The 26719-nt window shown below is 36.4% G+C and overlaps 1 protein-coding gene and 1 pseudogene across 9 annotated transcripts in view; one reads left to right on the forward strand and one right to left on the reverse strand.

The window, feature by feature from the left end:
- Positions 1–26719, forward strand: part of Kansl1l (KAT8 regulatory NSL complex subunit 1 like) — an 81860-nt gene that overhangs the window by 19644 nt on the left and 35497 nt on the right. For 8 of the 9 annotated variants that reach the window (XM_055616759.1, XM_055616754.1, XM_055616753.1 and 5 more), the window contains exons 3-5: positions 23026–23167; positions 24389–24586; positions 25025–25146. In XM_055616759.1, the coding sequence (XP_055472734.1) occupies positions 23026–23167; positions 24389–24586; positions 25025–25146 (462 nt within the window). The remainder of the gene's footprint in view (positions 1–23025; positions 23168–24388; positions 24587–25024; positions 25147–26719) is intronic. The other variant, XM_055616760.1, reaches the window with a different exon arrangement.
- LOC129683622 (60 kDa heat shock protein, mitochondrial-like) lies at positions 16237–17246 on the reverse strand (annotated as a pseudogene).

Genomic DNA, 26719 nt, shown 5'->3' on the forward strand with positions numbered 1-26719 from the left:
GATGGACATCTAGGCTATTTCCAGATTCTGGTTTTTACAGAAAAGTGGTGGACATGGATGGGCAAGTTCCTAAGAGTAGTGTAGCTAGATCTTGAGGTAGATCTGTCCTCTATCTCCCTGAGGAACCCACACACTGATTTCCACAGTGGCTGTATCAGTTTGCACCTCCGTCAGCAAGGAATAAGTGTTCCCTCTTCCCTGCATTCTTGCCAGCATGTGCTGACATTTATGCTGATCATGGCCATCTTGGCTGGGGTAGATGAAATCTCAAAGTAATTTAATTTGCATTTTCCTGATGGCAAAGGATGTTGAAAACTTTAAAAAGTGTTTCTCAGTCATTTGTGTTTCTTCTTGTGAGAACTCTGTTTAGTTTTATACCCCAGTTTTAAGTGGGTGATTTTCCTGATGTTCAGTTTTTCTGTTCTTTATATATTATTGAAACTAATCATTTAGCAGATGTATAATTGATTAAAGGTATTCCTCCCTTCCATAGGCTGCCACTTTGCTTGAATGATGGTGTCCTTTGCTCTGTACAGAGCCTTTTAGCTTCATGAGGTATCTTATTGTTGTTGTTCTTAAGGCCTGTCCTATGGGTATCCTGTTCAGAAAATATTTTTCTGTGCCGATAGAATAGGTTCAAGCCTATTCCCCACTTCTTCTGACAGGTTCAATGTATCCAGTCTTATGTAGAGGTCTTAGATTAATTCTGAGTTGAGTTTTGTGCAGGGTGATAAATACAGATTCATTTTCATTCTTCTAAGTGTAGCTATCGAGTTTGACCAGCACCATTTCTTGAAGATGCTGTCTTTTATTCAGTGTATATTTCTGGCCTTTGTTAAAGATCAGGTGTCTAAAAATAAATCAGGTGTCTGTATGTATGTGGAATTATGTCTGGCTCCTCTTCTGTTCATCAACATGGTGTGTGTGTGCGTGCACATGTATATGTGTGTTTGTGTTTTCTGAGACAGGGTTTCACTATATAGCTAAGGCTAGCCTGAAGCTCACTATGTAGACCAGGCTGCCCTTCAATTCAGAGATCTGCCTTCCTCTGCCTCCTGAGTGCTGGGATTAAAGGTGTGCATTACCCACCTGGGTCAACATGCCAGTTTTATTCCAGTCCCATGCTGTTTTATTACAATAGCTCAATAATAGGTCTTGAAATCTGAGATGATGGGACCTTAAAGTGTTTTATTTCTTAAGCCATATGTGTGAGTCAGATATGGCAAGTGTCAGCCATATCTGTACAGAAGAATCTGATCTTCTGTAAATACTCCAATTCACAGGGTTTATTTTATTCTGTTATACAAAATGGCATAGTATGTGTACCCATGACATTTTCTTGTATACTTTAGACCACATCTAGATTAAATATAATACTTAAAACAATATAAATTCCATGGAAATAATTGTTATATTGTATTGTGTAGGGGATAACAAGAAAAAAAAAAAAAACTCCACATGTTCCATATGGAAGCAGTTTCAGAGATTATAGAAATTTTCTGTAGTTTGGTTTATAATAGGCGTCCTATACCTATTGAGGTCTCAGTTGCTATAATTTGTGATTGGTTGAATCTGCAGATGTTATAGTATCTATGGATATGGAATACTACACATTATTTAAAAGTCAGTTACTTTACTGTCTGTGGAAAACTTACACATAGAAACAGTAATATTAATTAGGCAAAAAAAAAAAACAAAACATTTTTTCTATCCTTGAGTGCAGTTAAAGCCTGAGCTTTTATGAGATTACATAGAATACCATCATTGGCTTTGGGGGTTTCTGAGTACATGTAAAGTGGTATGCTACTTCAGAGAAGGTAGAGTTGAGATGTCTTAGGTAGCTCAGGCCTGACTTGAACTCATTATGTAGTCAAGGATGGCCTTGATATCCTGTTTATACTCTTGCCAGTGCTTCCTAACTACTGGGATTGCAACCATGCCTTTGATCTGCTAGGGTTTTATCTGTTTGTTTGTTTTTGTTTGTTTGTTTGTTTTGTTTTTTGTTTTTTTGACAAAGAAAGAATATAATAGTGTTTCAATGTATAATCTCTATCCAACCTGGCACTATAACAAACTAAATATAAACCATATTATTTCACCTGCAGTACCTGATGATCTGCTAAGAATGACTAAGTTTTCAATTTAATTTGGCTTGAATTTAATTTAAATAGTCACATGGCATATAGTTTCAAATTTCTTGGGATCTGTTATGTTCCTTAATTAATATACATTCTTGAGTATAACTGTGGCATTATGGGTAGAAACAGTCTGCCATTTTTTTCAAATCCCCATTACAGAATTAGAAAGTTGCTTTTATTAATTAATTCATACAAAATTTGTGTATTATTTTTATAATGAGTAAACTGTGAAGCAAAGTAAGCACTCCTGTCTTTTGGTATTTTGATGTCACTATAACTAAAATTTGCTAGAATGTGGGAACCAAGGCAGTTATTAAGCACAAATATTTTTAATATAATTTTTTATTTATTGCAACTTATTCACTTTGTATCCCAGCTGTAGCCCCCTCTCTCATCTCCTCTCAATCCCACCCTCCCTTCCTCTCTCATCTCCCATGCTCCTTCCCCAGTCCACTGATAGTAAGGATCTCCTCCCCTTCCATCTGATCCTAGCTTATCAGGTCTCATCAGGACTGTCTTTCATAACCTTCCTCTGTGGCCTGGTCAGGATGCTCCCCCCTCAGGGAGGAGTTCACATCAAAGACAGCCCCTGCTTCCCTTACTAGGGAACGCATTTGGAGACTGAGCTGCCATGGGCTACTATGTGCAGAGGGTCTAGGTTATCTCCATGAGACCCTCAGAAAAGACCCCTAGGCCCAGATTCATTGGTTCTGTTGTTCTCCTAGTGGAGCTCCAGACCCTTCCAGGTCTTTCTATCCCTGCCTTCTTTTATAAGATTCCCTGCACTCTGCCCAAAGATTGGCTATAAGTCTCAGCATCTGCTTTAATACCCTGCTGGGTAGAGTCTTTCAGAGGCCCTCTGTGGTAGGCTCCTTTTCCTTGTTTTCTCCCTCTTCCGATGTCTATCCAGTTTGCCTTTCTGAATGAAGATTGAGCATCTTACCCAGGGTCCTCCTCCTTGCTTAGCTTCATTAGGTGTACAGATCTTGCTATGATTATCCTATAGGTCTAATGTCCACTTATAAGTGAGTATATACCATGTGTGTCTTTCTGCTTCTGGGATAGCTCACTCAGGATGATCTTTTCTAGTTTCCACCGTTTGCCTGCAAATCTCATGATTTCCTTGTTTTTAATTGCTGAGTAGTATTCCATTGGAGCACAGATATTTTTTAGGCTGCCATTTTGATAGTTAATTATATGTGATATCTCATTTAGTTCTGTCAATAACCAAGGGAAGTGGTTGTTACTATTGTTATTTCACTTAAAAACAGTCACTCTGACACATGGCCACTCCCATGCCTCAGATCTGCGGCTGCTTTATAGATGCCATGCTTCCCACGTCACTGATACCATTGCTGAAAGTACATCTGTAAGCCAGATCCAGTTTCAAAAGAGAGCCCAACCGTGACTTCCCAGGTGGAAAAGAGACCGTAAAGACCTGTCAGCCTTCTACTAAAGACCGCAACAGCCCTTGCTACGTCTGCTGGCACCCAAGCTAAGATGATGAGACCCTGTCTATAGTCTTTGCCACTCTGGCCTCAGGTAACACATTGGAATGTCTCTGCTCTGCCCTTACTGAACCATGTTGCTTCACTTCACCTCACTGGCAGCCATTGTTGCCCTTACTGATGTCAGTTCATGAAGATTAAAAGAACACGCCACCAGCTGTGCATATATTATGCAAAACAAGAAGCATGAAAAAAAAAATCCCAGAAATAGTGTACCATCAACGATGTACAATGCTTTTGCAGTAACTGACCTCAATGAATAAGTTCTATGAAATAATAACTACCTGGAAAAGAATTAAAAATAACTGTTTTAGGAAGGCTCATCTAACTGTGAGAGAATATGGACAATAAAGTCAGGAGAATAATACTTAAGTATAGGAGAGAGACTGAGATAAAGAACCAAGCAATTTTGGAACTTAGAAATAAAATGAAAGAAATGAAAAGTGCAACAGAGGGCATCAGGCAGATTTGGTTAAATAGATTTGTGAAATGATTATTTTGGCTATTCGGAAACAATCCAGTTAGAGAAGAAATTTAAAGAAGAAAGCCTAGAGGACTTCTGGGTCTTCTCAGTGGAGCTAACGTTTAAAGACTACAGACTACTGTGATTAAAGAAGAGGTGAGAAAAGATTTTAAGGAAATAATGACTAGAAACAAATTGTATCTTAGAAACTGTATGGCAAGGTGGAGGAGGGTCAGGACTTTCCAGTTGTAAAAGTACTGCAGTAAGACAGAAGCTCAGAACCACCAGCAGGTTGGTGAGATGCTGTGCAGGTAAGAAGGCCTGATTGATTCCTGAAGCCACATAGTGGAAGGAGAACTGACCCCAGCAATCAGTACTCTGACCATCACACGTGTCCTGTGGCATGTGAGTACCCACACATAACACAAACTAAACAAATGAAAATCATGTATTAAAAAGAAAACACTGGCAAGCTCTTGAAGAATCTGCATATAGAACAGAGCTCGCAGGAAGCTCTCATCAGACTTCCAAAGTTTTCCAAGTCTAGAAAAGCATGAGATGACAAAGTGCTCAAGGAGAAATAAACTTCCAGCCAAGAATACTTTACCCAGCAAAGCTTTCCTTAAAAATGAAGGTAGAATATCAAGCTGAGGAGTTTATCATCAGTAGACCTACTTCATTAATATGTGTATATATATGTATATAATACATATATATGTCACAAAAGTTTTTAGGCTGAAAGAAAAGTTAATTAGTAACAACCAAACATGAAAATAAAGCTGGGGGTAAAAGTAAGTAGTCAAGTCAGAAGACTGATTTACTGGAATGCACTATAATAGAGATAGAAAAATAACTTAAATCTTTACTGAGAAAGTTAAATGGCAGCTTCAAGTAACAGCAATATCATTTTATAGTGGTTACAGAATGTCAAAGTATAATTGTGATAACAAGTCCTGAAATGCGAGAGGAGTAAAATGTAGAGTTTTGTATGCAATTGAGGCTATTTCTATGGGTTAGATACACTGTAGTCTGTTTTCCCCAATGTGCATGTTCCTGGTATGGCAATGGTGAGAGACTGTGTGAGGTTTGGCAAGGGAATCTTACTAGGAGGTCATAGTTATGATCAAGGCTTAAGGTAGTTGTTGTGAGGGTTGCTGTAAAACCCTAAGTGTAGACCCTCACATGGTTTCTTTTTATTTATCTGTTTGTTTGTTTTTATTTATTATTTCTTTTTTTTATTAATTACACTTTATTCACTTTGTATCCCCCCCATAAGCCCCTCCCTCCTCCCCTCCCGGTCCCACCCTCCCTCCCCTTTCTTCATGCATGCTCCTCCCCAAGTCCACTGATAGGGGAGGTCCTCCTCTCCTTCCTTCTGATCTTAGTCTATGAGATCTCATCAGGAGTGGCTGCATTGTCATCTTCTGTGGCTTGGTCTTGCATCCACTCAGATGGTTTCACGATATCATACCTGATGTGGTCATTTCCATAACAATCTCATTTGGCATATTAAAATATAGCCAGGAATTCTTCATCGGAAGCCAAACAAAAGGGGTTGTACTGACTGGTTTGCCAATCTTGAACTTTTGTCAAAATCATCAGCTTAATAGACCTCTTTTCTGCACAGGGTACCAAGTTTCAGCTCCTTCATTATAGCAACCAATAGTAACAACTAGCGTATTTGCTGCCAGTTTAAAAGAGACTCCTAGCTAATTGTTTTGATGTCTCATCGTTACCATATGCAAAACTTACATTAGCTACAGAAAAGATGAAGGAATCAAAGCACAGCAGAAAGTCCCTAGATCATGAAGAAGAGACTGCATTTTTAAAATGCCAATAATAGAAGTGGCACTACAAAATCTGTGCCTAATAATAGTTAATTCAGAGTCTTGAATGTAAAAGATAAAATACTTAAGAATTGCTGAACGGATTAGGAAAAAACAAAGGGCCAACTATATGTTCTCCAGTAAGATGCTTCAGCTTTAAAAGGAGACACAGGGAATTTAAAAAAAAAAAAAAAAAAAAAAAAAAAAAAAAAAAGCTATTCCCAGAAAAAAAGGGTTAGCTATACTCATAAGCAGGAAAAAATAAAAAGTAATTTAAAAAAAACCACAAACATGAGACACTGTACAACAAAATGAGTTATTATATATTGGTAAACAGCTTATCAAGAGTTAAAAGATTATTAATATCCTCATGTAGAAGGAAAAAGCCGGAGACTGGATCTCTTTATGTAGCTCAAGCTGGTGTGGAACTTAGCGTATAGCTCAGGCTGACACCAAATTCAGGGTCCTGCACGGATCCCCCAAGGCTGGGCTTCCTACTGTGCACTCCCATCCCTGTGGCTCGGAGGCATATTTGAGTATATATGACAAAACATACTAATTCAGTAATGAGAGATGTTAACAAGTCACATTCAGCACTAGGTAAATCATCCAATAGACCCATCTAAAAACCAACACTGGACTTGGGCTACACTTTAGATTGAATGGCCCTAACATATAGAATATTTTGTCCAATAGCAGCAGGATGTACATTCTTTTGACACACTCATGGAACATTCCCTGGAACACATTATAGATAGCATGCAGAATAAATCTTAACAAATTTAAGACTGAAATTGTATCTGTAGGCCCCTGAGATGGCTTTCGGGGGAATGACTGCCATGTAAACTTCACAATCTGAGTTCAGCCCCCAGAACTCTCAGTGGAGAGAGCTGCCTTCTGCCTTCTGCAAATTGCCTCAGGCCTCCACTTTGTCACATGGCATGTATGTACCTGATTCACACTTTTATAGCACAAAAGAACAATGAAAACTAAACAAAAAATTTGCATCAGAGCCAGCCATGGTGGTGCACACCCTTAATCCCATACTCAGGGAGGGAGAGATAGGCAGGTTGCTGTGATTTCAAGGCCTGCCTGGTCTAGAGAATAAGTTCCAGGACAACCAAGGCTATACAGAAAAACCCTGTCTTGAAAAACAAACAAACAAAAAAATTGCATCAGAAATCTCTTACATTTAAAATAGAATGAAACTAGAAATGAGTAAAAAGTTTGGGAAAATTAACAAGTATATAGAAATATATAGAGAAATTAAACATTTTTTTTCCAGAAAAGCCAATGGGTCAACAAATAAACTTAAGGAAAAAAAATGTGAACGATCTTCAGAGAAGTTTAAGTAGAAAACAACATACCAGAACATAATATAGCAAAACCTACTATTAATAAGGAAGCATACAGAATTTTCCTTTAAAAAATAACTATGTGAAATATTGTTAAGACATAAGGAAGTCAGAAAAGAATAAAACCCTAACTTAGTGCAAAGAAAAAAATGTCAGCACAAAAACAAATGCAAAAGAGCCCAAAAAAAGAAACAGAAAATATGAATGAAACTTGTTTTTGCAAAGCTAAACAAAATTGATAAATCTTCAATCAGACTAAAAATAAAAGACTTTAGGAAAAATCAGGAGAGAGGGGATATAGGTGACTGAACAGAAATATAAAGGATTATAGTGTCCTATTAGAAATATTTGTACTTCAGCAAACTAGATAACCTAGAATACATAAATTCATAAATAATAAAAAATTAAAAATGAACCTGACAATACCGAGTAAAGAGATGGCAACAGATGTCTATTATTAAAAGGCGAGAACCTGATGACCTCCTTCTTAGGTTCTATCAAACATTCAGAGAACTAATAATGCTGCTCAAGGAGGTCCTGGTTCCTAATTCACCTTACGAATCCAGCACTACCCTACTAACAAAGTCAGATGAGAAGGTTAAAATAAAAATGAAATAAAAATAAAATAGGCTAGTATCTATAATGAATATAAATTCAAAGTCCTTTACAAAAAATAATTCAGGTAAAGGATTTAATTCATCAGTTAAAATAATCATGAACCATTATCTAGTGAAATTTGTTTCTTGGATTCAAAGATGATTTAATAACAAGTCAATGATCAGTATATCATGTTAACAGAATAAGAACTTACACGTTCATCTCAATAAATGAGAAAAAAGCCAAGCAAATTAACATCCTTTCTTGGTTAAAGTTACCAACAACTTTTTATAAAAGAAGTGTATCTTACATGATTCACATAATATTTTAATATTAGCAAACTTGAAAGCCATCCTTTAAAATAAGGAACAAGACAAGGATACTGTTCAGGCTGGTGCAAGGAAACATCCTAGACCAGGAAATTTATGAATCGCAGTTACTTGCAGATTCAGTTCTTAGAAATATCTTTAGACATGACACTTGTCTTCTAGCTAGGTTCTCACATGGAACTGGGAGTGAGCAAGTCCACTAGCCTCTTTTGTAAGGACATCAATCCTGTATGAAAGCAGAATCAGTCCCTTCCCAGTGACTACCTCTTAAGATCACAACAGCACTACTAGGCTTCAATAGTCAATACTGGAATTCCCAACCAAATCAGGAGAAAGGACATACAAGTGGGAAAAGAAGATGTTTAAAGGGCTTTAAAAAAGCATTACATTCTTATGGGGAAAAACAGGTATCCTGAAAACTGTTAGAAATATGAAATCAGTAAATTTACTAGATACAAAATCAATATATTGAAACCAGTAGTTTCTATACACTGATTCTAAGCTCAAAATGCAATCAAGAATAAAAATACCTTTTATGGTAGCATGAAAACAAATAGAATTTAGGATTGACTTTCAATAAAGGCAGTGAGAGATGTGTATACTAAAAGCTATAAATATTGACAAAAATATCAAAGTAGGCACAAATAAGTGGAAATATTCTACTTATAGGCATTTTGACAGATGCCTGTAATCCTTCAGTTCTCTGGAAACTAAGGCCAGAGGAATTGGAGTAAGTATCTATTTGATTTCAAAATGTAAAGAAGTTGTCCAGACAGCATGATGCTAGCAATAAAAATCAACATTATATCTTAGGGAAGGAATTGAGAGCCTAAAATGAATTTATTAACTCAATTGTATTCAAATCATCTTGGAGAAAGATGCCAAGAGCACACAAATGGGGAGGAATAAACTCTTAAATGTTGGGAAAATTAGACCTCTAGATGCAGAATAATGGAATTGAATTCTTATGCCATTCTATATTCCCACATAAAGACCTAAACGTGAGACAAAGTTGTAAAATTCCTAGAGAAAATGGAGAGAAAAAGCTTGATTGGCAAAGTTTTTCTGGATCTGTCCTTAAAACACCAGCAACAAATGCAAAAATAGGCCAGTAGGAATGCGTCAAATTGAAAACCGATGCACAACAGAAGAAACAATATGAGCAGACAGCCTAAAGAATAGACAATATTAGTGGTAATGCATCTGATAAGTTAATGATCAAAGTACATGTCCAAGCCAGATAAACACTAACAAAGCAATTAAAAATCACCAAGGGACTTGACTAGACTGTTCTCCAAAGACATACAACTGGCCAACAGGTACTTCAAAACAAAGAGTGCAACCCAACATTACTAATTATCAGAAAAATACCAACCAAAACCACAATGAGAAAATGTCTTAAATGTTAGTATGGTTATTACAAGGTTTGTAAGTGCTGAAGAGAGTCCAGAGTAAAGGAAAACTTTGTATTGTTGATAATGTAAAATAGTACTGCCTTTATGGAAAAAAGGTTTTTAATGGAGCTAAAAAATAGAACTATTTTCTATATCCCAGCAGTCCCTACTCTGGGTATTTATCCAAAGGAAATGAAATCAGTAAATTGAATTCATTTCTGCATTTTCATTTTTATACTTATGCACAGTCAAATAATGTAATGGACTATTATTCAGCCCTTTAAAAAGGTGAAATGCATCACTCATAAAATAATTGAACATAGAAGTCAATAATTGAAAAATGAATGCCTAGTCTCACTTAGAAGGAAAAGCTTAAAAAGTCATAACCTAGAAGCACAGTAGAATAGTGCTTACCACAAACCTCGCAGGACGAAGTTGGGGAGAAGAGAATGTTAGTGACAGTGACTGCTTCCACTTAGGAGATATAAGTCCTGGGGCTCTTCTGTCAATATGGTGACAGATAAAATACACTGTGTGCTTCAAAGTTGCTGAGAGTAGATGTTAAGCATTCTTAAAATTAAAATGGAAATATTGCAATATATATATGGAATTTCATTTGTTGCTTCACATTGAGCTCTATAGGAAATCATCACACTATACAATGTTCATGTCATTTTTCATATATATATATATATATATATATATATATATATATATATATATATTAGTTTTATTTTGCTTTTTTGAGACAGGGCTTCTCTGTGGAGCCTTGGCTTTCTTGGAATTCACTCTGTCGACCAGGCTGGCCTCAAACTCACATAGATCTGCCTGCTTCTGCCTCCCAAAGTGCTGGGAGTAAAGGCGTGTGCCATGACTGCCTGGCCTAAGATATATTTCTTTCTTTTCTTTTTTTTTTTTAAATATAATTAAAAAAAAAAATCTGTCATGGTTTTAGGTTATCTTAAAAAGATCCAAGCCCTGCAGATACTATTTTGATAAATGGCTTTTAATAAAAAATGCCACTAAACTTTTTTAAAACTAAATTTTCATTCTTAGAAAATGGAGCTAATAAAATTTATATGTACTTTCAATGTAGTATTTCTTGGATTTCAAATGTGTATTTTTGATAACATCAGCCAATAGTTTTGTTGGTGTGTCTGCAACAAGGTCTCACTATGTAGCTCTCGCTGGCCTGGAACTAGTCTTGTAGGCTGGTGTTGAACAACTCACAGAGGTCATTGGGTGACAGGAGGTCTCAGCCTCCTGAGTGCTACCATGCCTTTCTCAGCATCAGTGCTTCTAAAATTGGGATGTATATTATAATTCATGAGTAAAATTAAATGTATTCCTCCAAATTAGGTTTTCGTTAGTTTATTTAAGGTATATTTTTAATTGATGATGTCTTAGCATTGAGGAAATGCAATAGTTGATTTTCTGCATGTAAAATTCTTTAAAGAATGATATCCAAAATATGCTCAACCATACAACAAGGACATTTGCTCAACTATGTTCATAGCAGCTTTATTCATAATAGCCGAATCTGGAAACAACCTAGATGTCCCTCATCTGAAGAATGGATAAAAAAAATGGTGGTACATTTACATAATGGAATACTACTCAGCAATTATAAACAAGGAAATCAAAAATTTGTAGGCAAATGGATGGAACTAGAAAAGATCATCCTAAGTGAGGTATCCCAGGAGCAGAAAGACACACATAGTATATACTCACTTGTAAGTGGATATAAGACATGTAATATAGGATAAACATACTAAAATCTATAGTCCTAAAGAAGCAAAGCAACAAGGAGGACCCTAGGGAAGATGCTTAATCCTCAGTCAGAAGGGCAAACATGGTAGACATCGGAAGTGGGAGAAAACAGGGAACAGGACAGGAGCCTTCCACAGAGGGCCTCTGAAAAGCTACCCAGCACAGTATCGAAGTAGATGCTGAGACTCATAGCCATACTTTGGGCAGAGTGCAGGAAATCTTATGGAAGAAGAGGGGGATAGAAAGACCTAGAGGGGACAGAAGCTCCACAAGGAGACCAGTATAGCCAGAAAGTTTTTTTTTTTCTTAAAGACTTTTTAAAATTATCATTTATTACAATTTATTCACTTTGTATCCCCGCTGTGGCCCTCTCCCTTGTCTCCTCTCAAGCCCACCCTTCCTTCCTCTTTTCCCCCTATACCCCTCCCCTAGTCTACTGATAGGGGAGGTCCTCCTCCCCTTCTGTTTGACCCTAGCCTATCAGGTCTCATCAGGACTGGTTGCATTGTCTTCCTCTGTGGACTTACAAGGGGGGAGCCTGCCACTGAGTTCATGCCAGAGAAAGCCCCTGCTCCCCTTAGTAGGAACCCCATTTGGAGACTGAGTCTATGGGCTACATCTGAGTCAGGGTTTTAGGTCCTCTCCATGCATTGTCTTTGGTTGGGGTATCATTCTCTTCTGGGCTCAGTTTTTATGGCTCTGTTGGTCTCCTTCTTTGAAGGAGAGATTTGCTAAGATATATGCTAAGCTGTCATAGTAAGGGAACCTCTACATAGGCAGGCCTTGTTTTACCCCTTCCAGGTCAACAGTAATTAGGCATGCCTGGACCTGCTAGCTTTGTTATCTCCCTGGGAGCATTTTGTTGCCTGCACTGACTCGCTAGCAGTTCCTCTTATTTCCACACCCAACTATTTTTAAGGATCCACTCAATTACACTTGAAGGCAAGCTCCAGCAGATGCACACATTATTTTTGCTTACCTCTTATGGCCAGACTTTGAAACTTAGACCTAGCATTTCCGATTGTGAAATGAAGTCTCCACCTGGTCTGCTCTGGGCTCAGATTTCTGTAATTAACAAGTACTTATACTCCCAGCATTCTGGATATTGAAGTAGGAGGATTATGAATCTGAATGTAATCTGGGCTATAATGTGAGTCTGTTACTAGCCTGAAGTAAATAGTATGACAGTCTCTCAAAAGTCACCAAGCAAAAAGACAAAGAAACTGGGAGAGGAAGTGCTGATACTTAGTCTATTTGCTTATCACTGGCTTTCCATTTTAGCCTTATACTCCTTTCTCATATATACCAGTTTCTCAGAGATGACAAGCTAGAATCAGAGAAGAGTAGAGTATCCCTCTATTATGTTCAGATGTGGTTCATCATAATGTAATGAACTGCAAATTAGCAGATGTATTTTGTATCCATCTTGACCTTCTGTTACATGATGCAGTAAGGACGAGAGAGTTAAAATCAAATTCACAGGAGAGCTGGTAAAGGCCAGTGGGTAGATGCTATGTGAGTTTTGATCCCGAGGTAACATGTAAAAAGCTGCCTGTATCTGTGCATATGCATACCTGCAGTGCCCGTGCTGGGAGATGGAGCTGGGGCTATCCAGGGATGCTGGGCACTGAGTATAGTCAAGTGGTCAACTCCAGTTCAACCAAATAGGAAGCCTGTCACCAAAAATAAGGAAAGCACTTTAAGAAGATACCTGCTTTCTACCTCTGGCTTCCATAGGTGTGTCCAGTATCATACACATATAAAACTCTCGTTAGTTAAAAATGTGGATATACAAAATAGTTCTTGATCTTTCCAACACCAAGACTTTCTGTAGCAGTGGAGTAAGGTCTTAGAAGGGAGCCCCAATTTTGCTTTGTGAGGTAACAGTCTTTTCCTTTGTTTTCTATAGCATCTGTGGGAATGTATTCTCATATCTTTTGTGACTATATGACTTTATAATCTACCATTATTGGATGTTGCACTACATACTTAACCCTGGATAGCTGTTAGTCCTCTGATAGCTGCTGCTAATAGACTTCACAGTGTTTCAGTCTTCACAGTGTTATATGTTATATGTGAAAATACCAAAGACAAATTTCTCCTTTGCTGGTAATTAAGCTTTGTTAATTTGCTCTTTCTTCAGACCATACAACTCGTCATCAATGTAATGATTTGTCTTAGTGTCATGTTTACTATATATTTGTCTTGAATGATGCTTAAAAGAAAGATGAAGTCGGTGCAGTAAATACGCTAGTAATTTAATAACCTACCAAAATAAATTTATTTTCTAGGAAAGGACCACACTCAGCAATCTTCTGTTTATATGTTTAAGTGTTTGTATGGCCAATTACTAGATAGATGTATATGTACACATACACAAAGAAGAATAACCATAGACACAGACCTTGAAATGACAGAGATGATGAGAAATAAAATGTCTGTTGTGAACATACTTAATGAAGACATAAAACATGAGAAATTGAGGATAAAATAACTAGCGAACTTTCAGTATTCAAAATAGAAACCCATTTTTCATCTTAGCAAGAGAGTGACTATTTAGAATTGTTCACTAAAATATTGCTACTTTTCATTGAAAGGGATGATTTCAAAAGCCAGTGGAATGATAAAGTGGAAATGTTGAAACAACATAGTTGTCTATTCAGTGAAGTGATTTTTTTAAACAAGGATCCATGGCATTTCCAAATAAGTAAAAACTGACAAAAGTCAGTATAAATGCACTTAAAAATATATATATATATTTTGCAACTAGGATTCAGAATGTTCTTCAAAAATAAAAATAATTTGTAGGCACACAATGACAACAATCAGCCATTATATATAGTTTATTATAGAGATTATCGTAAGCATTGTTCGGCTAGCCCTTTCTTTAGTCATTTACTTCTCTGGAGTTATTGTTGAACTCTGCCTTGACCTTCATGATCACTCACTTATAAGGGCAAAGTACAGTTGTAGGAGTTAGAACATGTCTCTCACATCCCACCAATTACATCCATTTTATGCATTTCATCTGTTGTATCCATTCCAGGCCCTTTTCTTTAAGAATTTTTGTCTCTGTAGTGCCTACTGCAGTTAACAGAGAAACTGCCCCAGCATGATCTAGTAAAGCAGTTCTCATGACATTTGTTGAAGCAATGGTTCCCTTTTCTACCATGTTCACAAAATCTCCAAGCATAACGTCAGAATTAACTTCTAAGGAATGTCACAGAATTTTCTCAAGTCTAAAAGATCCTTCAATACCTGACTTCTCAGTAATAGTCATTTCAGGAATTTAAAGTGTTATTTTGATTTCTACCAATGTTCTGATCTTCACTAGAATATTTTAATGAGTCTAAGCAGAGCTCTCTCCACCCCTGAAAAATGTCTTCCTCTGCAGCTGCTCCCATAACATTGAGAACATCTGTAACCCTTGTCATTCATTTCAGTGTCACTTGTTCTACTCCTTCAGATAGTTTAGTCGTCTGTCAGTTCAATTTCCTATTTGAATTTTGTCAGCTATTCTCCAAACACTGAACTGCCAGTAGCAATATTTACAAATTTTCTTTTTTTTTTTTTTTACAAAATTTTTACAAATTTTCTTTTTCTTCCCTCTGATCCTAGTTTTGAAATTATAGTTTCCCTTTTCCCTTTTCTCCTTTGAAACCCTCCTCTATACACTTCCCCACTTTGCTTCAAATTCAGTCTTTTTTTCTTATTATCATGTATATATATATATATATATATATATATATATATATATATATATATCTGTGTATATATATATATATATATCTGTGTATATGTGTGTGTGTGTGTGTGTGTGTGTGTGTGTGTGTGTGTGTATTCTTAAATATAACCATCTCAGTCTGTAAAACATTCCTTGTATATTTTTGGCTGATTATTTAGAATTGGATAAGCAATTAATGTATTTTTCCTGAGGAAGACTATTTCTCCTGTTCTAAGTCTCTTTCTTAGTTGTCTTTATCTGGTTGAGGCCTCATGGTCTTTCCCCTGTTTGTTTGACATGTCTATTGTCCTTATTTACCTCATGTTTAGACAGTCTGTTGGTGACACTTTATTGGTTTAGCTTCTGAAATTACTAGGAGACACAGCCTCACAACAAACTCCCTGATCATATATAGTCTTTTACAATCTTTTCACCACCTTCTGCAACATTCCCTGAGCCTTTGGGGCAGGAGTAGTTTTGTAGATGTATTCATTGGAACCAGACTCCACTATGCAATTTGATATGTTGTGGTTTTCTGTAATGATATCCATTTGTTTTTTGTTTTTTGTTTTTTTTAGAGAATATGATATTTTTTATTTTTAATTATACTTTATTAAAAAGTTCCCTCCCTCTTCTCCTCCCAATTGTTCCCTTCCTCCCCCTTCTCCACACACTCCCCTCCCCAAGTCCACTGGTAGGGGAGGGTTTCTTTTTCTTCCCTCTGATCCTAGTCTGTTAGGTCTCATCAGGAGTGGCTCCATTGTCTTCCTCTGTGGCCTGGTAAGGCTGCTCCCCCCTCAGGGGATGGTGATCAAAGAACAGGCCAGTCAGTTCATGTCAGAAGCAGCCCCTGTTCCCGTGTCCATTTGTTTTAAAGAGAAGTTTTCTTGTTGAGGGGTGAGGACATATATTTAGAATGTAGTTAATGATTATGCTGGCTTAGTAAAATGGTGGTTATAGGTTCTTCTCTAAGATCCCTAATTTCACTAGGCCTAGGTAGTTGACTAGATTTCCAGTACTAGACAAGCATGAGTTCCCTCTGCTTTAGTGGGTCTTAAGTACAATTATGGAGCTGTTATTTACTTTTAAAGTATTTGTGCCACTACTATGCCCTTAGGGTTATTATACCATGCTAGTCATAGTGAATCATCGGTGTATAGCTAGATAGGATTGTTGGTTGTCTCCCTCCCTTGAAAGCTTGTGTGCTGCCTTCAGGGAGGAGAATAGCCACATCTTTAAGCTGTTTTCTATTGTCCCCAACCCTGGAGCTTTAACTGCTACAATCTGAAAAACAAATTTTATACCATCCAAAAGTAGTATACTTGCAATTTCTCCATTACCATCTTCAGTGATTACATATGAGCAAAGACTTCTGTTGAGCACAGAAATTTCAAAAGTAGGTATAATAGGTTAGACACTAGAATTTTTTTTTTTTTTCACTCAGCAGAATATAGACATTTTGGAAAGCACATTTTCATCCTTTGGATGTCTTAATAACACATTGGGAAATATATCCTTAGGCAAATGTCATGTCTTCAATACGATTTACCATTCACTGTTTTTCATCCTTCACTGTGATGATACTTTCTTCCAAACTTTTCTCATTGAATCAAAAATGAAGTTTCTAACTTCTCTGTTTTTATTTGCAGAAATTGTAGCAACTTAAGAAATGTCTTCCCCAGTTGTCACAGGCTTATATTGGTTTTTAAGATCAGCAATTAATAGCATCAATAGCCAGCATGACACTTTGGATTTTTACTGGATTAGCACCTTCACTGTTCTTTTCAAAGCCTTCCTTAGGACTAGAGCATGCCAAAACAGCAACAGTATTGGTGCCATCCACAGCCTGTTCATTTGTGTTACTGGCATCTTGAACAAATTTAATATTTTCATATTTATCTTTTAAATCAGTTGACTTTGCAATAGTGACATCATCTTTTGTTACTTTGGTACCTCCCCAGTTCTGTTCAGTAGCTATTGTTCTTCACTTTGGCCCCATTGTAATGGCTACAGCATTGGCTAAAAGGTGTGGCTGGTTGGCCAGGCTTCTGTACAATATTTTATATCTTTGACATAGACCTGAGTGAGATGAGGAGCCAGTGTGGGGGACACCTGTCAAAGAATTGTGGGTAGTGGAAGCATTTCTGCAGGGTGTTGCTGGGAAAGCTGATGGAGTGGCAGGTGGTCAGCTATGAGTGAAGAACAGAGCATGGGCACTAAACACATTTTTATAAGATTCAGGATAAGGAAAAATCAGGTTTACTTAAACTCTCATCTACAGAAAAGAAAGAGGGACTGATAGGAAATGGTAAACATTCCAGATCTAGGAATATATTAAAAAAAACACATTTTACAAATATTATAGATGGTAAAAAATCATCAAAGATATGAACTGTTTTTATATGGGTATATTGCAAATGGCATAGTTTGTGTGTTTATGTTATTATTTTAATTTCATAAAGTAAACTACTGAAGTGATGCTGATAGGAATATATTTTGGCTAAAAAATGTGTATGTAGAAAAGAATGATATAAAATCTTTGATCTGTGTCCACTTAAAAAAAAAATACTCTAAAACCTACAGCAAATGAAATATAAAGCAAGAAGAGGGAAAACCATAGAAATCAAGGAAAAACAAGCCACAGATCTTCTTTGTTCAGACTGTTGATAAACATACATAGTCTGATTAGAAAAAAAAAAATGACCAAAAGCAGCGAGGAATAAAACTATCACTAAAGATATTAAAGGTATTACTACAATAATCAGGGAATATTATAAGCAATTACGTGCTAACCAATGAAAATATTTGGACCGAATAGTCTTACAACTTGTTAAAAAAGTTATCAAATATTACTAAAGAAGAAATAGAAAACATGATAGACATATCATTGACAATCTTCCCACATGGGATTTCAGGCCTAAAAATTTTCACTGATTAATTTTTTGAAATGGATGTACAAATAATTCCAATACTACAAAAACTCCTTGAAAGCATAAAGTAGAAATAAATACTTCCCAGTTTTCTAGGGAGGCCAGCATTAGCTTGTTTCTGACACCATAACAAAAATGAAAGCGGCAGAGATGTAGCTCCTTTCACCAAAGGATGTTTTAGCCACTAAACCATCCAAATTAAGTATCAGATAGAATTTGGCACAGTATTTTAATCATGACCGCATACATTATGAGAGGAAGAAAGAAAGTTGATTTAACATTCAAATTTTAAATACCAAAAGTAAAACCCGCTTACAGTAATTGACAACTTATCAGCCCTGAGCTACATAGGCCCTTTCTCAAGACAAAACCTCAGAATGCAATGTTACGTAAACATACATACCCTTAGGTTATCTAACATTTTCCTCTGTAGCCATTATAGATTGTGAATGAAATATGACTAATAGGTTAACTTAATAGAGGAATTACACCAATAAGATAGCCCAGTCAAATGTGGACATGATATTTGTATAGGAATGTAATTAAACTCCTCCTAAGCCTGTGGAAAGCAGAAGGTGCATATGAGAAAATAATCTTTAACAGGTGTTGGCAAATAGACCTGTGAACCAAAGCTAATTTAGTTCCTGTTTTGAAAATAGTTAAATTGGAGCACAGCCACCCATGATGTGCATGGCCTAGAGCCACTCTCATATTACACGTGTAGAGTTGCATCGTTAAAGAGATCCTAAAGTGTTTACTGTGTGCCTCTTCACAGAAAAAGTTTGCTAACCACCGATCTAAAGAAACCCAATTCCAGGGAAGAAGATTTTTCTAGGTGAGCAAATACCAGTTAAGAAGGTTGACCCAAGTTATTTTTTATAACAAATCTTTCTCTTTTTTTTTCTCGTGGTCATTTCTTTCAACTAGATAGTCTCTCATTTTTTAGTCATCAATTTGCTGTATTAGTGAGCTAACAAAACCCGGTGTTAAAGGAAAGATGAAATTATACACGTCTCTCCTTAAGACTTGGTATTCTAGATGTAATACTGGAAAGCTCTTATTTTGCAACTACACTTCAAAGTCAAACTCTAGACTCTAGGTTCAGGTATTAATGCTGGAGCTGAAGAGTTGGTACAGTGGTGAGGAGCTCTTGCTGGTTTTGCAGAGGGCCTGGGTTTGTTTCTCAGCATCTACCTCCAGTTCTGGGGGCCCCATGTTGACTTCTGGCTTCCTGTGGCACTGGGTGTGTAGGTGATATATATGTGTAGGTGATTTATATGCATATATGCAGGCCAACACCCAGAAAGGAAACAACATTTTAAGAAAAAGAACCTTGTAATATTTCCACCAACAAGTTAAGTGTTGACTACAGGCAAGCAAGGATGGAAGTTTAAGGCATAGTCTACCTTTGGGAGATTAATGGTTTCTCACAGCCCAAGGGGTCTCCATGTACAGATGCTGTTGCCTTGTTCTTTACTAGAGATGGGAATACCACCAATGCTCAGTGGTCTGTGGCCACTTTTGCACAGTTTTGAGATGCAGGAAGCCATTATTCTTAGAGGATTAGCAGCCCAAACTTATATACTAATTACATATGCCTCAAATTGTATGGGCTCTTTAATATATCCTCCATGTTCTGATTTTGTTTATACTATAGTTACATCATTGTTTATATGTTGTTTATATAAAACATTTTTACTTTAAATGCAACAGCCGTCAGTCGTCAAAAATGTCAGCCGTTGACTTAAGTGCTATCTGTTACATGTTTGCGGCAAAAAAACAAGAAAAACATGTTTTTCAGCAAGGAAACAATTTGAATGAAAAAGCTTGTGCACCCCCTTTATATTTTGCAAACAGGCTTTTAATCATTCCTAGTAAAGTGTAGGATAAATTATCCATCATAAAAAGTTCACTGAACACATCACAAAGCTTCAGCATGATTTGGTTCATTTAAATTCAGTCTAGCATTACAATGTATAAAATTTGATATAATTTGTTGTCTTTTTTTTTTTTTTTTTCCAGAGCTGAGGACCGAACCCAGGGCCTTGCGCTTGCTAGGCAAGTGCTCTACCACTGAGCTAAATCCCCAACCCCTTGATATAATTTGTAAACATAAAAGTGAGTTGTGATACTAACTTCAGTGACAGTGTGTTTCCCAAAAGTATATGAAGAAATGAATTTTTTCTCTTTTATATTTTTTTCATCAACTTCATATTCAAGTCAAATTGAGTATGTTAGTAAGGAAATTTTCTAACTGAAGCAAAATATAATGAAAGAAATTGAAAATGACCTTTGCTTTCCTTATGTTCTCTTCTATAATGAACTTCTGTAATTCTGTTGGCTATAAATGAACTCTACCCACTTTATCTTATTTATCTGTCGTAGTCCAAACTATTTTCAGATTGTTTTAGTCAGAATATTGAGTTAACAAGTTACGATCATAATCTCAGTGCTTTAACACAGTAGAAATCTACCATGGCTTATGTTCTAGGCTAGCCTCCTACTATCCAGAATGGTTTTATAGCTCTTCTCTCTGCAGCAGTGGACGTGAACATCCTCGGCTGTATAAAATGGCAGGCAGTTTTGCTTGTAGCCTGTTGATTAGCAGTAGTCACATGGCTCCAACCTAAGAACAAAGAAGGCTACAAACTAGGGGTAGCACACGAGGTATTTGGAGACTGCAGTTTATACACCAGCTCGTTATGTCTTCCTGTTTCTTGTCATGTTGTACTTTAATGCTTTAGTAGCCACACTGGGAAAATAACTTTGTCCCTACCATTGAAGTAGCTTCCATTTTATACTAAATCAAGTTAATCTCACCTGTGGAACTTGTGTTTGGTAAGGCTCTTGCTTTACTCTCTAAACTTCATGATTGGCACTTGGTACTACTAAATATTGTCTATATAAAGTTTATTTATATATATTTTATATATTATATATATGTTATATATTTATATATAACATATATATATTATATATATGTTATATATTTATGAGAATGGGATTTGTTAAAAATGTACAAAATTACGAACTTATAATTTTGACTATAAATTGAAAATGTAACAATCAAGAGAAACCCTGCTACATATGATAATTTCATTTGTACTATAGGCAATTAAAATCTCTTTGAAAGGGCTTTTGAGAAATACTGATAGCCCAGCAATCGTGGTATATGCCTTTAATCCCAGCACTAGGGAGACAGAGGCAGGAGGATCTCTGTGAGTTCGAAGCCAGACTGGTGTACAGAGATTTCCAGGACAGCCAGGGCTAAAACAGAGAAACCCTGTCTCAAAAAACAAAAAAACAAACAAACAAATAAAAAAATCCTGATATAAAATTCTGTTATACTTAGTAAATTCTGTGTGGCAAAGTTACAGTAATTGCCTTACTTATCTGACAAAAAATTGTTTCTTCAATTATGTTCTCTGGCCTGACTTATATGACTATTCCATTATGGATTTATTATTAGTTATACTTGTTGTTTTTTTTTTTTTTTCAAGACAGGGTCTCACTATATATGTAGCTCTGTCTGTTCTGGAAGTCACTATGTAGACCAGGATGCCCTTGAACTCAGAGTTCAGCCTGCCTCTGTCTCCTGAGTGCTAGGATTAAAGGTATGTGCCACTATGCCTGGCCTTTTTTTGTTTGATTTGTTTTGTTTCCATTATACATTTTCTAAACTTTAGCTTTTGGAGTAGTTCACAGCAAAACAGTATCAGAATTACTGTGTACCCTCTGTCCCCACAAATTCACTTACAACATCCAGTGCAGTTACCATCACTGATGAATCTGTATTGGTATGTAATTATCATTATGGCTCATTGTGGTATACATTCAGTGGTCTCGGTAATAAAGATCGATATGTTTTTCTATTGCATACTTACTTTTTCTGAGTTACACCTTTTTTGTGGTGATTTCCCCCCCCTTGGCAGTTTAAATCTATTAATTTTTCCTTTTTCCCCCCTCCCTTTTCCTGTCTGTCTTCATTCTTCTATCCCTTATTCCCCACTTTCCTCCTTCCATCATACCATGTATAGTTCCATTTATTTTTTTTTACTTTATGCACTTACAATATTTTCATGAAATAATGAATTTGCAATGTCAAAAACTACACATTCAGGGTGTCCTGCCCAGAGATCGGCCAGCTGAGGAGCTTCAGTGTTTATTTCAAAACATACATGGAAGTAGAGCTCAGCCTTTGTGTTCTCTGTACTGTGGTGAATAGCCATGAGGTTTTTAACAGGATGTTTATCTGAATACACATCTGAAGACCTATGTTTAAAAAATAATTATTTGAACTCTAAGTCTGGTCATGGTGGCACATGCCTTCAGTGCAGCATTTGGGAGTCAGAGGCAGGTAGAGTTCTATGAGTTTGAGGCCAGCCTGGGCTACAGAGCTGGTCCCTGGCCAGCCAAGTTTTGGAGCGGGGGGGGGGGGGGGACGGGCAGAGGAGGAGAGAGAAAGAAAGGAAAGTGTAGCAGAGGATTAAGTCTTTAAAATTATTGTCAATGCCTTTAATTTCAAGTATTAGGTACTTAATATAATGATATATATATTGTATCAAGTACATTACAGTGAATTTAGGTGTAGTTCAGATAGACTGTCTACTACTTGACATCAACTTTTACATGTAAAATCCTTATAGAACAGATTTTATATGATGTTGGAAATGTTATTCTTATTTCATTCTCCTCACTGGTTCATGCCTATGTAAGCCCTTAGCATTCATAACATTAAATTACAGAGGGATTATTGTGTTAGGTACATAATATTGACTAAAGCCAAGTATTTGTGTGGTAGAAAGGTAAGGCATCAAATTATCCTTGATAAAAAGTTAATCTTCCATTTTTCCTTGATGTGGTATAGATGATTTGTAAATGAAATTGCATTTTATGCAGCTAGTCAAGGAAGTTATTAAGCACCCTGAAAAGGTGACTGTCTTTGTGTTTAACTGACTTTGTGTTTTTGTTTTTGTTTTTGTTTTTCACAGTAACTCTAGTACTGAATGGAAGTGGCTTGTAGACAGAGCACGAGTTGGCAGCCGATGGACCTGGCTTCAAGCTCAGATTTCAGAGCTAGAATACAAAATCCAGCAACTAACAGATATCCACAGACAGATTCGTGCCTCCAAGGTACTGTCAGTGTTGATTCATTTTCATTAAAAGTGTTACCTGTGTAATTTCTTCACATTAAATAATTTTTATTAAGTTTCATGAAAGTAGCTAGTTTATTCTAAGATTTTCATACATTATTTTTTAATTGATGCTACTTTCATAAAACTTACATATATATATATTACAATCATTTAGTCATACTTTTTAACAATTAAGGACTTTGAGTTTCAGTTAATATAAGTAATTACTCTTAAAAATTTATTGTCAAATGTATAAAGATACGATACCATTTATCTTATTTTTATGTGTACAGTTTAGTAGTGTTAAGTACTTTAATAATATTAGGCATTCATTTTCTTTCCTTTTCTCTCTCTCTTTCTGTCTTTCTCTCGAGACAGTATCTTTGTGCAGCCTTGATCAGGCTGACCTTGAACCCAAGAGATCTGCCTGCCTGCCTCTGCCTTCCCAGTGCTGGGATTAAAGGTGTATGCCACCACACCTGGCCTCTTTTCATCTTATAAAACTGAACACTGGATACCCATTAAACAGTGACGAGTTTTCTTTCCCCATAACCTCATAACAATGTCTGTTTACAGTAGAAACATAATAGTACTTAGTTTTTTTGTGACTGGCTGATTTTCACTTGTGTTTGTGTGTGTACCTCTGGGCTGAGGTACCTGGCTTGGACCCAGATCGTTTTCGGTCAAAGTAGCTGTTGCAGCTCCTACATATCTTTTATCTTGTGGGAGTCATGGATGAGCACCTGCAGGTCATCCTCAGGCAAGAGAGTTTATGGCAGTGCGTTTCTCAAACCAGACTCACAGGGTTTCAAGAATGGGGCCAAATATTGATTGACACAGGCATTAGACTGCCAGTGTTCTGGTGTTCTTCGAAGGAAGGCCTCAACAGCATAGGATGCAGCTGTGATACCTCATATAGCTCGCTTGCTCGATTGCTCTCTCCCTCTCTCTCTCTCTCATATGCCAGAAGGATATTTTGGATTCCCTGGAGTTGGAATTGTAGACTTGTGGTGGTTGCCCACTGCCAGGCATGGGTGCTGGGGTCCAAACTTAGTTCCTCTGAAAGAACAGTGCACACTCTTAACTGCTGGGCCCTCTCTCCAGCCCCAATCAGCTAGCTTTTTCTTTAAGACAGATAAACTATATTTTCAATTTTACATCTTATGTTTACCATGAGGACAGTTGGATGTGATCACTTTTACTGTTTTTTACCCCCTAGGGGATAGTGATCTTAGAAGAATGTCAGCTTCCAAAAGACATTTTGAAAAAACAAATACATTTTTCAAACCAAGCAGTTTCATTAAACACTTCAGTGAATTCTCAGGTTCCCCAAAGGAGTGAAGAGCCTTTACCAGAGCACGATTTTGAGATGTCACCAAGCAGCCCTACCCTACTTCTTCGAAACATAGAGAAACAGGTAAGCTTAGAGAAGAGTGTCTGTTTTATGACATAAGTTCATATACGTTTTTAATTCTTAAACTGTTTAGCAAGGTTTAGATATCAAATGTTCCTCCAGAAGTCACATGTGTTCAGCTTTAGTCTCTATCTCATAGACCCAATCCTTGAGAGTGGATTGGATCATATAGATTCTGCGAAGATTAACCCATTGACAGATGTATAATTTGTTAGATTTGTTAGATGTTAAAAGGTAAGGTCTTGTTGGAGAAAGTAGGCCACTGGGAACATACTTTTAAAAACTAACACAATGGACAAATAAGCTTTATTTTAGGGATGCAAAGATGTGTTACCATATGTAAATCAGTAACTACAATACAGCATATAAGTATTCTCAGGACAGAAATTCAGGATCTTACTGATGCTTAACTGTACTAAAGTTTGAACTGTTTCTTTGTAGAGTGCACAGTTGACTGAGATCATTAACAGTTTGATTGCCCCTCTCAACTTGTCTCCAACTTCATCACCCCTCTCCTCTAAGTCCTATAGCCACAAATGTCTGGCTAATGGCATTTCAAGGAGGTAGGTATTACTTGAGTAGTTAAACTTCTAAATTTAGCTTATTTTATTTTAATTTTGTTGATCTGCACCTATGACAGCCATTTTTCTTCTACATTAAGATTGGCAATAGTATAATCAGTATATCATGAGTACAGTTTCAGACAAAAATAAGTACATAGAATTAATGTAATTTTAAAATATTTCCATGATGAAGTATAATTTCTAGGAATTTTAATGCTTCTAAAAATCATACCAGTGATAATATTAGCTATGGAAGTATTGCCTTATTACTATGACTTCCATTTTATACATTTTTATTTTTGATCTCCAGTTCCCTGTTACTTGAAAAAGAAAGCTCCTAGATATAGTTGGGCAGAGTAGATTGGCACATATCACCATAATTTTACATTAATTTTATGTTTATACTTTACATTATTAGTTACTTTGAGAACTTTATAATGTAACAAAAAGGAAAATGTCCTGATGAAAATAATTTTAAGTAGCCATTCGCTAAATGGCATTAGTGAATATAAACCAAATTTTAAACAAAATTTTTTTCTTTACTTTTGATTTCTAATTGATTATTTGAAAGCATGTTTTAAAATATTTCTACAGTTTTGTTTATGCTGTTAAGTATTCCTGGTTCTACCATGAAAATAATTTTCCACTGATTTTACTTCATTTTTGACATAGTGTCATTCTTTGCATCACTGATGCTTCACTTGGAAAGTAAGACTTTTTGGTTAATAAGACAACTATGTTATTCTCATTTACAAGAATCCTGGTTTGGGGACTCATGATGAAAGTCAATTACAAATAAAGTCATTAATGATGAATGAGCATTGTGGTTTCAGGCTAATACATTTTCTGTAACATTTTGCTTATCTCAATTATGTTTATTGCCATTACTATATTACTGAATATATATGTGAATATTTACATATATATATGGTATAAGGCATCTATATATTCTTATTTTAAAAAATTCTGGTTTGGGATTCTTATATAAAAATATATATTTCACATGTAATCTACAAATATTTGAGTGATGATAATATGGCACTGGTATGGAATTATGTACGCGTATATGATCTTGAACAGAAAATGCACCTGTGCTCTGTCCTTGTGGTAGAGTGTAGTAGTTGAGGAAATAAATGATGTCATCATAACTATTCAGATAAATATATAATTTTAAACACTGTAAAATGTTCTAAATAAAAATTTTGTTGCTAAAAATTTCATTTTGGAGCCAGGCACACATAGTAACTCATGCCTATAATCCAAGCACTTGAGAGGCTGAGGCAAGAGGTAGTTTAAGGCCAGCCCCAAGTTATACAGTGAGACCTTGTCTTAAGAAACAGACAGGCTAGGGAGAGGCCTCAGAGATTAAGATCACAAACTGTTCCTGCAGAGGACCTGAAGTTGGTTCCCAGAACCCATGATAAGTGGCTCACAACATGTAATTCTAGCTCCAGAGACTCAGACACTCTCTTCTGGACTCCACAGGCACCTGCACTCATATGTTCACATACCTACATAAAACACACACACACACACACACACACACACACACACACACACACACACACACACA

Source organism: Psammomys obesus, unplaced genomic scaffold (assembly GCF_907164565.1).
Source record: "Psammomys obesus unplaced genomic scaffold, mPsaObe1.curated_primary_1811, whole genome shotgun sequence".
Classification (NCBI taxonomy): domain Eukaryota; kingdom Metazoa; phylum Chordata; class Mammalia; order Rodentia; family Muridae; genus Psammomys; species Psammomys obesus.